This window comes from Arachis ipaensis, chromosome B2, assembly GCF_059453495.1.
Source record: "Arachis ipaensis isolate K30076 ecotype BB chromosome B2, ASM5945349v1, whole genome shotgun sequence".
NCBI classification, from domain to species: Eukaryota; Viridiplantae; Streptophyta; class Magnoliopsida; order Fabales; family Fabaceae; genus Arachis; species Arachis ipaensis.
Genome location: NC_142437.1, coordinates 6971795 through 6988916, shown reverse-complemented (window position 1 = coordinate 6988916; position 17122 = coordinate 6971795). Strand labels below are relative to the sequence as shown.

General features: G+C 31.5%; 1 protein-coding gene across 2 annotated transcripts; it reads right to left on the bottom strand.

Annotated features, from left to right (window-relative positions):
- Positions 1-14179: 14179 nt before the first annotated feature.
- Positions 14180-16846, bottom strand: LOC107624668 (uncharacterized). 2 transcript variants are annotated; one of them, XM_016327127.3, is made up of 3 exons: positions 16305-16846; positions 15898-16075; positions 14180-15745 (listed from the first exon to the last, which is right to left on the bottom strand). In XM_016327127.3, exons 2-3 carry the CDS (start codon positions 15995-15997, stop codon positions 14364-14366), a joined length of 1482 nt encoding a protein of 493 aa, XP_016182613.1. In that variant the 5' UTR covers positions 15998-16075; positions 16305-16846; the 3' UTR covers positions 14180-14363. The 2 variants fall into 2 exon arrangements, with proteins under 2 accessions (XP_016182613.1, XP_020970968.1); XM_021115309.2 differs by having other exon boundaries at positions 15898-16066; positions 16305-16814.
- Positions 16847-17122: the final 276 nt, after the last annotated feature.

Here is a 17122-nt window from a genome sequence, read left to right as displayed (position 1 = left end):
CTCGACCTCTCGGTTAGGTGGAAATTCCTCAATATCATCGGGAAACACTTCCGGAAACTCACACACTACCAGAATCTGATCCAACTTTTGATCATCACCCGAAACACCAGCGGTTAACAACAGGATACCCTGACATTCGATTCCAGAACAGTTCACCATCATCGAATTCAAGTAATAATTATTCACCACGACCGGCCCTTCTGTATCTTCCGGCATAAAGTACACCGACTTTGTAGAACAATCAAGCAGGACATGGTTCTCAGATAACCAGTCCAATCCCAAGATAAGATCAAGACCGATCATCGGTAAGCAGATTAAATTATGGACAAAATCACGCTGCTTGAACCTGAACGAAACTTTCGGGCATCCTAGCCTAGTTACCATGGCTTCATGGGTAGCATTATGTACCTTTAGGTCATAACCTAAGGTTACGATCTTCAATCCTAACTCATGGGCTTTCTCAAATGCAATAAATGAATGCGATGCTCCCGAATCAAATAAAGCATTTAAAGTTTGACCAGCCATTTCACAGTTACCTCGAATGAGTGTCTCAGATCCTTCTGCACCCACAGCTGAGGTGGTGAACACCCGACCAGTCTGTTGTGCTTTCCCAGCACCTTGCTTTTGCTTCTCTGGACAACTTGCGGCTTTATGCCCCGCCTTTCCACAATTGTAGCACAAACCCCATCCGGCCTTGCATGGTACTCCCGGATGGTGACTCCCACACCTAGTACAAGCTTGATCATTCTGAGGCTGCTTCCCAAACCTTTTCCCTTGGGAGTAGTTGTTGTTGGGCCTCCTAAAAGAACCTCCCCTCTTGAAAGACAGACCTCTAGGTGCAAAGCTCTTCCCTCGGTTCTGTGGAAATGATCCTTTGTGACTTTCTTTCTCAGCGGCTGCCCTCTTCACACACTCTTCAGCAACCCTACACTTGTTCACCAATTCGGAGAAAGTCCTAATCTCCATTGGCCCCACCGAACCGAAAATATCACTCCGGAGTCCTCCCTCGTACTTAACACACTTCCATTCCTCATATTCCACCGGAGTCCCTTGACACATACGAGAGAATCTGAACAGCTCCTCAAACTTGTCAGTATACTCAGATACGGACATAGTACCCTGCTTCAGCTGCAACAATTCAAGCTCCTTGGCCGTCCTAGCAGAAGTCGAAAAGTACTTCTTATAGAACTTCTCTTGGAAGACATCCCAGGTGATATAATCATCACCCTGCTGCAGAAGACGACGGATACCTTGCCACCAATGCGACGCTTCACCTGTGAGCATATAGGTAGCGAACTCGACACGCTGTCCTTCAGGTACCACTTGTGCTTGCAGTGCTCGCTCTATAGCCTGAAACCATGTATCGGCCTCAGTCGGGCTAGTAGTTCCCTTGAACTTAGGTGGATTAACCTTCAAAAAGTTCGCCAGTGTCATCGGGCCCTGAACTCCACCTCCGTCATTACCATGGTTGTTCATCTGTTGACCAAGAGCCTCAGCAGTGGCTTGCATAGCAGCAGCCATATTCTCCAACGCAGTCATAAAGTTCACCGGGTCATTAGGGTTAGTCTCCGGCGCACGAGCATTAGTACGACCTCTCCCACGGCCTCTACCGCGTCCACGAGGCGCCATCTGGTTCCTATACACACCAAACAATCGATATTAAGTTGATCAGTCTCAATATCGGAAGTTTAGTACTTTAAAGTCCCAAATGCATGCTCATGAACGTTTATGCCAACTATATCAAGTAGATATACTAACAGCACATAACACACATACAGAGAATGCACAGAAGCATAGTCAGTCCATTCCTCAGGCTCTATAGGAACGAACTGCTCTGATACCATAATGTAACACCCTACCATACAGAGACTTATGCTTAAGTCATAATTCAGAGATGGCAAGGTATTACGACCTCTAAAACAAAAATTTAGTACGTATAGTAGTATGAATGATTGATTATAACTAGGAGCCTTGTAGAAAAAAAGGGTAAACAAAAACCGCAACTCGAAAGCGCAACACTCCGATCACTAACACAACGAGCAAAGGATAAGCTAACGCAAGATCATATATATAAAGAGTATCAAAAACAGGAATATCAAGACTCAAAATCCGGCTGCGAAGGTAACCGGTTCGAGCATAGCAATATATACATATAATAAAATAAGGAAAACCCCAAGGAAAACCCAAAGGGACACAAATACCGAAAACCTAATCTCCAAAATCCCCTCTAGAAGGAGTCATCACAGTTTGTATTATTTAATGGAGATAAAAGTATCTAAACAAGATATATAAATCAAGATAGAGTCCCGAGAACAAGAATCTTCGCTAATCCAGAAGTCCCCAGCATGCCTCAACGAGAAGCCTCGTGTCCTGCATCTGAAAACCACAAAATCCGCATGGGTGAGAACCAGAGGTCCCCAGTACGGTAACAGCTTCCACATATATAATACATAATAATAGAGGAAAGCCGAAGACAATCCTAGAACTTCCTCCAGAAAATATCAAAGCTTATAAACAAGCTAAACCGTAAGCGGCAACTAACTAAAGATCCTTCAGTCTAACTAATACTTCCCTTTCTACTTCCTTCAGACCTCCCAACAACCAGCAGGAGTATAATATAGCAAACACAGTTATATCAGACAAGAGATTTACAAATAGGAACAAATAAGGCATTTAGGCAATTAGCAAGTAATATGCAGTCAAATAGGCAATCTCAAACAATTCATGTAGTATGCTTATGATGCATGCCTGTCCCTAGTGGCTGATGATATCATCTGTCGGTTATAGAGCCAACCCGACAAGTCCTGGTAGCTAGCCATTGGACTGTCCCTCTGTCGTGCATCCCCAACTCGAGTTATACTCATCATAAACTTGATCATAATCATGATCCATATCCATCACCCTCACTGGTGAATATTTATCCATCACCATCACTGGTGAATATTTATGGGGGCGAGCTCATCCGGGCCTTTCACAGTGCCCGGCCACACTTACGACATAGGGTCAAAAGAGCTTCGAGTCTCAACCTGGAGCACATGGTGGCTAGCCATTGCTACTACCCAGGGAAACCCTCATCTCCAATGGTGGAAGTGCAAACCTTCACAATTCAATCAACATCATATATGCATTTATACTTGGCCATAAACATGGCTCCGCCGTAACACGGCAATAATCTAGCCATCCGGCTCACGGTTAAATCCATAACCAGCCAATTCATTAACAATTACGGCCCTTCGGCCCATGGCACAACAAGCACTTCCACCGCCATTCTCCGCATCTCACATAATCATCTTTGATCCTCAATGATCATTCATTTTTCCCTTGCTTCACTCGCAAGTTACCACATTCACTAGCTCTTTTTCTCATGCTAGGCATATCATAATGATTTAAGACATAAGTGGTGAGATCGGAGGCTTAGAAGTATGAAATTTGGCTTTTAAAACTCAAAAATCAACTTTGAGATGAAAACAGGTCCACGCGTACGCGCACGCGTGGATGGCGCTTTCTCGAAGAACGGTGCGTACGCACCAAGTGCGCCTACGCGCGAGGGGTCATTCTGCTAAAAATTTTCTAAGTTAAAAGCTGCAGAATTTACATATTCAAACCCCAATCTTCCGACGGACATAACTTCCTCATTTTAAATCGTTTTTCACCCGTTCTTTGAACGGCATGGACATCCCGGATCCAATTTCATTTCTAAACAGATTTGGCACAAATCAGAGATCCGTAGTCCAAGTTATGTCCCGTCAAAGTATGCCCAAAAACCATGTTTTCATACAAAACCACAAGGTGCCATTTTCAAAACAAGCCACTTTCAACTCTTTTCAAAATCAATCAAACATGCCAATTTCAACCCTTCTCTTTGAAATCATTCAAAATGTACCAAAATCAACAACAAGCCATCCTCAACTCACACATTGACACTTTACCAAGGTTTCCAAAACCACATCCAACCATTTTAACACTTCTCAATCAAATGGCTAAAGGACAAACACAATATCATGTCATACATCCTTCCTCATCCCAATTTCCAATAATACCATTTCCAATTAACCATCATTATACATAATCAATATCATACTCTCCATCAACATGGTACCACCCATCAATTCAACCTCAATCATCCATCAAGCATACATCACAACATGCATTTCTCATATTTCACACAATCAAGGCATCAATATTCATAATTACATATATGAACACATCATATATTTCAACCATTCAACAACACCAACAATTCAATGCCTATCTTAGGGCCTCTAGCCTAAGTATTTCCTACCACATTACATATTAGATACGGGAAACCAAAACCATACCTTAGCCGATTCCCCAAGCTCAACCGGAGCACTTCCAAACCACTTGTCCACAAGCTCTCAAGGTATCAACACCTCCAAGAACAGATTTTATCACACAAAACCCTCTTCCAAGCTTTCCAAAATCACCAATCAAGCTCCAATATTCACATATACACAACCTAAGCCACAATCATCATACCCATACACAACATCTCAATACCCAAACATCATAGAACAACAAATTATACTAGGGTTGAGAATCTTACCACACCCAAGGTCCAAGGAGACAAGATTAACCTTCTCCTTCAAGAGAGTTGGGTCCTATAACATCAAAGAACCCAAAATCTCAACATTTTTGCTCATGAAACTCGAAATCAAGGGCTGGAATTTCGAACAGTAAAACGTGGATTACCTCAAGATTGATTGTATGGGTTTTGTAGAGCTCTCCGCGGTGAACGCGTGGCCGCAAACGGAGCGGCAATCGGAGCTCTAGATCAAAAGTTATGGTGGTTTGAAGATCAAGTGAGAGAAGGAAGTTGAGAGAGTGTTCTTCCCCCTTCCATCTCAATTTTCAGCGTGTTTTGGTGTTGTGTGAGGAGAGAGAGTGCTGAAAACTAGGGTTTTGGTTTAGTTATGTTGGGCCAAGGGCCCACTTTGGGTCCGGTTGGTCCGGTTTGGCCCGTTCGGTCCAATCTTGGTCCGATTTCTATAAAATTGGTACCGAAATTCTCGTCTCAATTTCCTCTATCACATTTAGCCATAAAAATAACATTTTTGGCTTTCTAGAATAAATTCTCATTTATGGGTTAATTAACCATTAATTAACCGGGTCTTACAATAATCTTTAAGAACTATTTAATATCATACATACACAACTAGCATTTTTAATTATTGATTTGATTATGAAGTGCTCTAAGGACATGTTAGTAGTTAAGGTTTTAAAAGAGGTATGCTTAAGCCAAATAATTCATAGCATTTGATGGAAATTTTTGTTAATTTTTTAGTATTAGTAGTGTTACAATGGATAAGATAGATGTGCTCTAAAAAAATGGTAAAAAAATGGTTTCATCGTTTTTATTTTTGGTTGTCCTTTAGGCTGTGTTTGTTTCTGAGAATAGAATAAGACAAGATACTGAGAATAAGATATAAAGGAAAGAGACACAAAATTTTATGTTTTTGTATCTTATTTGGTGATAAACTAAAACAAATTATGAACATCTAATTTATTCTTATTTTTTTCATTCAAAAAATTTGAGACGAAAATATAATTATAAAAAATTAACAAGAATAATGACAGAAAAAATGAAAAAAAGTTGTGTTTTTTGTTAGTGTCTCCGTGTTTTTTCGGTCAGGATGGATACAAAATATACTAATTCGACATATTGTCTCTGTTCATGTCTCCTCTGATAAATACGATTTTGTGTTTTTGTATCTCTATCTTAGTGTCATGTCTCTGTAAACAAAAACAGCCTTAATTATCTTTAAATAGTAATTATATTCTTCATGGTGATAATCAGGACCCATAATTACGAGATAAACTAATACACCCTTTTATGCAAAAGCACTTTTTGTAGCATGGACGACAAAGCATAATAAATTTGTTCCTTTCTTTGGGGCTAATTTTTAACTTTTATTTTAAAGAATGATGGACAATATATATAAGAACCGAATTTATAGAATTTCATATATCATATTAAACATTTTTGTAGAAATTCATGTGAATGATTGTTATATTTTACAGTCCAAAGTTTATTGCTGTGTATGTAAAATGAATTTGTTTTCAGTTCATTAACACTAGGTCTACATGTAAAATTAATAGAAGGGTTAAACTTACCATTTCCACTATATTATTTTTACAAAATATTACAAATAATAAAAAGTAATTAACATACGCTAAACTGACCCCTTAATTTTACGGGGAAAATAAATATAGGAGTAATATTTTAAATAGGTTTTAAAGAAATTAGTCGTAGAAACGATTTGTCTCTAAAAAAGATTAAGTCTTCGGTCCTTAAAATTCTTAGAAATATGCTAGATATTCTCACGCGTCAGGTTTAATTGGTAAAGATCATATCTTCTCTTTCTTACGTGGAAATTAATATTTTGATGTGTCAGATAAAATGACACGTGTTATTTTCAGAATAATTTAATTCCTTGTATACGTAGTAAATACGATGTTATTTTATGATAATTCCAAACGACGACTTTAGTTTTTGGATACTCATAAACAATGACATTAAAAAAACTTATCTAATTTATAATAAAATTTTTAAGGTGAAATTTTGCCTTTGTGAAATTTTGTTGGGAAGAAAAGTGATAAGCTATGAAATTGCTAAGATGATATTTTGATTCAAGTGACATTATACATTTTATCTCAAATTATAAAATAAGTGGTATATTAAGTAAAGATAGACTATAATATATGCAAATGTTAAAGATATATTAAGCAAAAATAGACTATTAAGTAGCCATACAAGACCAAAAAAAAAAGAAGTTTATTTTCTTGAACAACACACAAATTTATCACATTCAAAAAAGAAAAGCTTCATTGATAACTACTTATTTCTTCTCTAAAGGTAGCATTATATTATGTTGTACAATAACAGGTCTTATCACATATATAAAACAATTATATTATGATGACGGTGTTTTTGATTATTTATAATATAAATCAGATAAATTTTTTAAAAATTCTATTATAAGTCAAATAGATCCCTTAAACGTTGTCGTTTATGAGCATTCAGTATTTAAAATTAAAGTAAATTTATCCACTTAAAATAGTGTCATTTAGAGTTGTCATAAAATAACGTCGTATTTACTATGTGTATAAAAGACTAAATTTATCACTTTATTTGACACATCATAGCGTTAACGTTTGCGTAAAAAAAAGAATATGATCTTTATCAGCTAAATTTAATGTAAAGACATATCTAATATATTTCTAAAAATCTTAAAAATTAAAAATCTAATTAATTTTTCTGTAGACGAATTTGATTTGTCGACGACCATTTTTTTAAAGACTTATTTAAGATAATACTCTAAATATAATTTATGTCTAAGGAGATAACAAAAATTCTATTCAAATTAAATTAATGTTTTATTCTGTTTCCTATCCTTTAAATCGTGGTATTTATAGTGAGTTCTCACCTGAAGTGAAACAATATTATTTTATGTAAAAATATTATAATTTGACCATTAAAAAATAATATTTTAATTAATATTTAAATTAAATTTGACTGAAAAAAAATAATATATACTATGCTACATGTCATTTTCTTCAATGATCATCTTATGTCATAAATATAAAAATAATACTTCAGAATAGCAAGCTATTTTAAATCTCGGTAACGTACGGGATCAAATTATTTTATTAATTAAACTAATCTAATAATTTATTGATACAATAAAAATTAATTAAAAATAAAAAGAGATGCATAAAAAAATTAGTTAAATTTAATTACAAAAATAATTTAATTTAAATAATAACAAACTATTTAAAAAAAAAACACACACACACACAAACAGATTTATCCATTGCCGACTCATTTAGCATCCATCACTGAATTAAGAATTTTTCATTTAAATTTTGCTTTTCATTTTCATCCGTCCTCACATGTCTATCCATAGTGTTATGTACATACAGTGTCTTTAGATAAATGCATGTACAATTATTTCACACCCCAAAAAAGACAACTATTTTTTTAGACAAAGAAAATTACCACAACTTAAAACAATTGTATTGCTTTTCAACCAATATAAGGTAAATTATTCCAAAACAGGTTCAAACTTTTTTCATAAAGCAAACTACTATTGTGTAGCAGTTCAGACCATCCGCTAGCACGATATTATATTATTTTTATATTTGTTTTAATTTTTGAAATTTTGTTTCTAAAAATAAATTATTTTTCAGGTAAAAATTATTACCAAAATTTGAAAACTTTATTTCCATATCAAAAATGGGTTTCTGATATTTACATATTAAAAGAATAAAATGATTAACATGTAACATTATATTTTTCAATTATTATATTTTTTTCAAAACTCTTCCTTTTATTGACTAAAAATAATTTTCAATTTTTTTTTATAATAGTCCCATGTATGATATACCTGAGAATATAATTCCGTGAAATATATTTTTTTTAACCTTGAAATAAACGCTCACACACAGTAGAAAAAATTAAATCTCATTTAAAACAAATAATAATAATTATAAAAAAAGATGAAGAGAGAAAAATAGCTTAAGCATCATTAAGCCTTCTCAGTTACCTGAAATTTTGAGTTAGAAAAAGTAATAATTAAATAATTAAACTGTATGGACTTGGAACTTTTTTAATTTCCCTCTAATCTAATCTAACTAATAATTAAGTTATATATGCCATTTCAGATTCATGAGGAAACAACAATATATATATATATATATATATATATATATATATATATATATATATATATATATATATATATTCACTTGAAAGGGTAAATGCAATGAACCATAGTAAATGCAATGCAACTATATTCTAATAACAAAACTGGTTCACAGTTCACAACTGTTTCATTTCAAATCAAATTTATGATCATGCTTTGGATTATTTCTACAACATATTTATACTTTGATTTATATATGCAAATATAAATGTGGTAATAATAAATACCTTTCACTCGTTTATGATCTGACATTATGCCACCTATCATCAATAGTACGATCTTCACACAAATTAAAGAAATATGGTCATGATTAAATTAAAAGATAAATAAATACTTAATTTAGATATATCCATTTTTATGTGGATGGACATTTTGGAGAATAATATGTGAAAGGAATAGTCATTTAATTTTACAACATAATATATAAAAAGATATTTCAATTTTTAACCATGTTATATGTATATATACTAAAATTAACTATTAAAATCAGTCAGTAATATATAATTTATGTTAGAATATAAAATATATATTAAAAATAAATTAAACAAAATATATATTTATACATAGATATTTTAGTATACAAATAATATTTTTATTTAATTATATATATAGTTTACTTAGTCAAAATATTTAGTGATTAAAATGCATATGCTACTGCCCTCTAGCTAAAAGGGGTTAAAATTTATTATATATTCAGAAAATTTAAAGATGTACCTTCATTCAAGATTGAGATCTCTCATTATTGAAAAATCTCTATCAAGGCTTCAAATCTTTAATCTTCTTTGGTATTCATGTTGCTGTTCCCTTTCTGCATAACATATATACATTATTTGATTCATAATTAACTAAAAGATCATCAAAGAAATAAGGTGGCATACCTACATAAACATTTTCAGTATAATATGAATAATATATATATACATGTATATAGAGATTACTTTTGATCTACTATAAAAAAAAAAAAAGTAGTTAATATATGCATCCAATTATTTTACAATATTCAAACACAACCTATATATATTATGGAAAAACAATGAATCTGAAAGTTCTATAAAAAATATGATTCATCATTATGCCATGAAAGATCCTTTGGCAATAGAGGTAATAATGCATATCTTCATTTACGGTTTTCATGCAAAGTGCGTAATATATATATATATATATTCTAGTATTATTATATTACGGTAATTAGAATATTTTAAAAAATATTATTAAAATTAAAATAATATTTTTTATTGTTAAACAATATTTTTCTAAAAGTATTGTTTTAAAAAATTACTAACAACACTTATATAATCATCACAGCTAACATAGTCATACTAAAATTTACACACATATATATATATACTTTCTCTTATCAGTTTAAACTTTTAGAAAAAGTGATTTGATAATATAATGTCAGAACTTTTATGACCAAAAGGTTTAGAGTTCGATCCTTATTATTCAAAAAAAATATAAAATAAAAAAAATTTAAAAATGTTATTTGTATATCAAAATCAGCTACTAATGTATTTGTATATAAATACACGTGTGGTTTAATTTATTTTCAATGTGTATTTATATTCTAACATGTATTTATACTGATGGCTGACTTTAGTAGCTAATTTTGATGTACATATAGCATTACTCAAAAAAATTATACAAAAATTTAAACACCCAAAAAAACTCTTACTAAAAAATACATACTAAAAATATCACTATTTATGTATTTTTTCTATCAACTTAAATTAAAAAAAAATAATATCATCAAAGGAAGAACCATATTTGACCTAACTATATACTACTACATACCATACAGTAACATCTTTTCCAGGAGTGTTGGGTTCCAATGCATGCATTTGAAAACTTGGATCAACAAACACATAAGAAAACAAAAAGGGATGCATTTGTAGTCTCTTTCATGGAAATTGACTTCACAAGAAGGATGTGAGATATTCCTATTATTTTTACACAAAAGCATCATCACCATTTAAGTCTGTGTAGTAATACAAAAAGAAAAGTTGTGCTTCCATATATGTATTTATTTGTGTGTCAATTACTGCTGATCTTACTGTCCCACATGATGTTGTTGCTTCTTATGCTTTCACATATTACAAACCTTGATGAGAACACACATAACATACATTCTGTATGCATGTTTCATGTCTCCCTTTTATGTTATTTCAACAGTCAATATATTGTTTGCATTTAATGTCTTCATTTTCCTTTTTCTTTTATATATCAAAAATGCTACACACATAAAAAAATTAACTACTATATATTTGTATATAAATATATGTTGATTAATTTATTTTTAATATATATTTTATATTTTAATATGTATTTATATATTATTAACTGATTTGATAGTTAATTTTTTTTATATATGTAACATGCTTATATATATATAGAAAAGTTTAATTTTAATACATTAACAATAAAAAAATGTTATATAATTATAAAATTATTATTTTTAAAAATTTAAATTGTTAAAAGAAAGTACATAAATAATTATATTTCTAATAATTTTTTTTAAAAAAGATACTCTTTTTTATTTTGGTTGAACTTTTTTGTATATATATTTTTTCTCTTTTTATTTATCTTGTAGTTATATTTTATTTTTTATGTTCAACAAAAATTGAATTTAAAACTTTTTAATCATAGAGGTTTTCATAACATATCATAAAATAAACCACTTTTTCTAAAAATTTAAACTGGTAAGGAAAAAAAATACATAAATAGTTATATTTATAATATATACAATCATCTAATTATATTTAAATAATAAATTTAAAAATTAATTATTTTTACTCATGTGATCAATTATCTGTTTACAACTTCTATATATATTCAAAAGAAGATTTCTCTCAAGCTATTACTATTAGTACACCAAATACATACATTCACATAGAAAACATATTTTAGGGCTTCTCTTGATTAATTAATGCTCCTAAGGTTTAATTGATATAATATAGATAGATAGGTAGATAATGCACATTATTATGTTGTTTTATAACTGCTGAATTGTAAAAATATTTGCATAATAAATGAATTGGAATTATAAACTTCTGATAGTTTCTAATAAGAATTTCTACCTTAATAATCTTGTTACTAAAAATGAAAATGTTTCTAAGGCCATTTGTTAGCAATAATGTTTTATTTTTATTTATTCACTCTGTGTAAACAAAGTAGCTTATATATACCAACAACAATGTAATGAATGTATAATTAAATCATTTTTATATTAATGATTAAATTAAATTACTCTATTATTATCTTTGGATATTATCATTTTACAGCACCTTTAACTAAAGTAATGAAATAAAATTCATGTAAACCTTAAAGCATAGTCCGTGTTTGATAGGGAACTCTCTTTACTCAGTTAATAGTAATAAAAGAACCACATGATACTATCAAAGTAAAGTACAATGTGGAAACTCAGGTGCAGTCGACTTCACGTAAAGTTAATACCTGAGAGCCGTTAGATGATTTGACTGAGTTGACTAAACTTTCATCTAACGGCTCTCAGATATCAACTTCACCTGAAGTCGACTTCACTTGAGTTTTTACCAAAGTACAATCATATATATATTCTTAGTTTACTTTAGATTATACAGTGAAGAACATACACATACATGTTTTAAATTAATAAAAATGATAACTATTTTTAAAAGGAAAAATTAAAGTTTAACTTTCTATATAGTATCCAATATATTTTGGTAAATTTCACTCAGCATATATATATTGAAAAAATTATATATTATAATATAAAAGCTGATAATTCATATATAATTATTAATCATCAACTCACGGATATTATGCTCTCTCCATGAATTCGATCGATGTATGTGTCCAAAAAGTCTTCTGCATAATTATTGCAATGACTGTGAAGAATCCAAATAATAATAAAAAATAAAAATTGTTAGCATGTTAATTAAGCAGTGAGAGTTTTCAACTTTCAACAGTAAAGAGTACTGTGTTGAAGAGTAATTAAACATCACGCCAGGAATAAAGTAAAATAATAATAAATTAAATAGCCAATTAAAGTTTAAATAAATTGCACCACTAATAAGACTACTATAATAATAAATTAATAATAATAATAAGAAGAAGAAGAACACAAAAAATAGGGTACTAATTAACTTATCTACTTACCCTTGTGTTTATATTATTAGAGATGTTTCTGTATTAACCTAAAACACGTTTTTGTTTTTGTGTATATATTCATAGTACAATTCCAGACAAGAAAATGCGGCTGCTGAATATAAAAGACAAGAAAATGTATCATCACAAAAAAACAAAACAAAGTACCTAAATGTATTCAGATACAATAATAGAGTGTTATAATTTTACTGTTTTATCTAATCATTTTTTATTGTTGCATATCTAATAACCTTGTTAAAGAAAATACATCAAAATTTGATGAGTTTTTATATGATTTCAAGATAATTAATAAATACCTTTAATTAAGAGAAAAATTAGAAAGAATTCAAATCAATCAATGATGCTCATAATAAGGCAGGAAGATTATAACTTGATAGATATTTTTATAAAAATATTTCACACAAAAATATCATAATAAATTATTAAATAATTCAATCAAATATATTAAATTATTTAACAGTTCGCAATGTTATTTTCGTGTAAAAATATTATCATAAAAATATTAGTATGTATTTTAATAATTAATTTTTGTTATAAAAAATATATAATTAACATCAATAACTAAAATTTTCTAATAAGATAATAACACATGTATGATGTATGTATGTAGAACAGAGAAAAGTTGTTAAAATTAAATTAAAGTAATTATGAAAAATAGAAAGAAAAGGAAGGAGAAGAATTAGAAGAAGAAGAAGAAGAAGAATGATAGAAGAAGAAGAAGAAAAAATTACCCTTTGACAGCTGTACAAAGTTTCTGAGGTATTTTATCTGCAAAGCTAAAATGCCTAACTAAGCAGCATAGCATCTATAGCAGCAGCAGCAGAAAAAGGAGCAGTGTTTTGATCCACATCAACCCAACAATGCTAACAGAAACACCCATTAGAGAGAGAAAAATAAATTTAAAAAAAAAAAGTAACAAACTTTTCTGCGTCACCATTAATGCAGTGAACGGAAAGAGAGACCCAACAGTGGATATATATATATATACACACACACATTAACATTATCATCTCATAATGTTATAATTAACAAAAGGGACAAATTAAATTAAATTAAATTATGCTATACTATATAGTTTTGTATTGTATTTATACACAATTGATGATTGATGACAAAGGTCTAAATAAACGTGTGATTGAATTAAGGTTTTTGAGGCCTTTTTTTTTCTATTTTCTTTTGATTTTTTTTTCCTCTCTTCATTTTCCTTCTCATGACCCAAATCCCGATCTAATTTAATGCATTGACCAGTTCTAAACGTACTAAAAAGCCTTAAAAGCTGAATGAACACTAATTACGGATATGAGAGCAAAGAATAAGGAGGAGAAATAATTAAAAATAATATAATTAAAATTAAGAAGGAAAAAAAAATGCTGCAAAAGATCAGAGTGTATAGTTAACACTTTAGAACTGGTGAATGAATTGAATGTGTTTCAATTTTTCTTTTTCTTTTTTTTCTCTCTTCAATTGATGAAGATGAAGATGATGATCAATTCTTCATCAGTGTTGGCGGAATTGCAAAGAAGGGTCCAAATCAAAAAAATTTGCAGCTTGCTCCCTTATTCTTCTTCTCTGATCTTCTCCACCACCAGATTCTTCTGCATCCCTTGAGTTAGTAGAAGAGAACAAGGTGAAGCATTTTGGATCTTCTTGTTCTTGTTCTTGATGATGATCTTCTTGTTGTGGTGTTGTTGCTGTTGAAGAAGAAGAAGCACATTCCATGTTCACACCAAATAGCCTTAACCTTTTTCCTGCAGAATTATTATTGTTACTATTATTGTTACTATTACTATTACTACCATTATTACCATTACCACCACCACCATGATGATGAAAATGATGAGCAATTGGTACTGAATCTATGATCATTGGTGAACCCCTTTCTTGTTCTTGTTCTTGTTGTTGTTGTCTTGCCAATAATCCTTGATGGTAATGATGATGATGATCAACCATTGACATTGAAGAAGAAGAAGGAGGAGGAGGAGAAGGTAGTGTTGTTGATGTTGTTGATCTCAGATAAAACAACTCATTACTGTGAGGATGATTATAGCCGCCATATCCACCATGATGAATTGGATAATAATGATGATGTCTTGGTGACATCATCATTTGTGGTTGTGGCTGTGGCTGTGGTTGCGATTGCGGTGGCAGAGAGTAAAATCTGCCACCGTATCGAATCGTAGAGTAATGCGAAGACGCTTGACTGGGAATGAAGAAGGGAGTGATGAAATTCGAAGACGAAGAGGGAAAATCAAGTCCTCCATGGAGGTTGTGATGGTGATGGTGATGATTATCAGGTCTTCTTCTCCAATCTATGTATAATCTATGTCTATAACTTTCTCCAACTCCGCGTTGGAAAGAAACAATGTCACCTGCATCAAGTTTCTTCTCCTTCACAAATCTGCTCCATCCTTTCGTCATCACATAGCTCTGGCTACTGTTCCAGTAAGAGTATCTGAACCGCCACAATTTCCCGTTCCGGTCTTCGAAATTCAGGAGAAGTCCCTTCTCGTTCGACGTCGAGTCGAGCGGGAAGTACTTCTCCGCATGCTGTTTGGGAATTACCAGCCTGTTCAGCTTCCCGACGTCGCTCGGCGTCACTACTTTGTCGAACATGTGCTCTTTCTCCGCCGGAGCAGGCGGCGGAGGTTGTAGATTGGTATTATTTGTGGTGGTGGTGGTGGCGGCGGCGGCGGCGGAGGAGGAGGAGTATCCTTGGAAATTGTTGACGCCTTCATGGTGGTTGATGTTTGTCCCAAGTGACAAGTCCATGAAGTCTACTAACTGTTGCGGTTGCGGTTGCGGTTGATTTTGATTCATTCTTGTTGTGTGGTTGAAGTAATTTGATGTTGTTGCATCTTGATGTTGATGATGGTGTAACCCTAACCGATATCATGAATTTTTTTTAATGAGATTCAATTATGATTATGATGATGATGATGATGATGATGATCATGAATAATTTATATTATCCCCCAATTATATGATGATGATGATGGTGATGGTGGTTGTGGATGGAAGAAGAAGTGCTTACCGGCGGCGGTGGTGGTTTCTTCTCCCGGTGCTTCTTCCTCCTCCTCTTCTTCTTCCAAATCTTGAGAGTAGCCTTTGTTGGATTCTTGCATCAACTCCATGAAATGAAAATTATAGTGTGTGTGACCCACACACACCCTTTTCAATTCCTCCTAATTATATTTATCACTCTGTTGGATCTTAACACAATTAAAGAATTGTATTAAGAAAAAAAAAAGAAAAATATTGATCTGGGGAGAATAATAATAATAAAATAATAATTTATAATTAAGCAAGAAAAGGGGGACAAACTAAGAATAAAATTAATTTTTAATTTTTTTTGTTAAGGAAAATTAAAAAAAAAAAAGAAAAGGGGTGTTGGGAAAAGAGATAAGAGTAGTAGCAGTGAAATATAGTAAAGAAACTCACCAAAGAACAATGGGAAATAATTATAGAGAGGGAATTGAATGGAATTAAATTGAATTGAATCAAAGGAAGCCCAGATTTGTGAGGCTGTAAAAGAGAGAGAGAAAGAAAAGTAAGAGAAGAGAAGAGAGCATATGTGTGTTGATTGTTTTGTTGTTGTTGTAGTACAAATCACTAGACAACAATTGAAAGAGTCGGTGCCTTCATATTTGACCAAGAAAGAGAGAAAGAGAGAGAGGGACCTGAGGCTCAAACCCTAGAGAAAGACAACTAACAAGGCCATGGTAGATGTAGAAGATTTGAAGAAGGAGGAGGAGGAGGAAGAGAAGAAGAAGAAGAATAAGAATAAGAATAATGGAAGGTAAGATTCAGAAATGAAAAAGAAAAGAAAGGGAGGGTGATTTAGTTATTAGTACTGTATATGTGTTTATTGTTGACCTACTACTATGCACATCATACATACCCCAACATGAAAGAGCACCTTATTATTATGCTACCTATGGAGAGAGAGAGAAGAAAAAAAAAAAAAAGAAGAAGCTAAGGAGAAGGTGGTGATGTGAGTTTAGCTAACTAGTATAGTTACCTCACAGGAAGCTTCTTTACAACTAGGATAGTAATTTAGTATATATAATATTTCATTAATTAATTATAGGCATCTTAATTAGGACTTAAAATCGAGCACTAAAATTAGTTACGAATATAAAAAATATATATTATAAATAAATTAAATAATATATATTTATACACAAATATATAATTATTAATTTTAATAATTAATTTTAGTGTATATATAATATTTTTAAATATTTTAAATATATTTA

Bases quoted from the DNA above. Each gene is read 5' to 3' on its own strand.
- LOC107624668 (XM_016327127.3), bottom strand. From the start codon at position 15,997: ATGGAGTTGATGCAAGAATCCAACAAAGGCTACTCTCAAGATTTGGAA. The intron at 15,746-15,897 runs GTAAGCACTTCT...GATATCGGTTAG, and splicing joins AGAAACCACCACCGCCGCCG to GGTTACACCATCATCAACAT.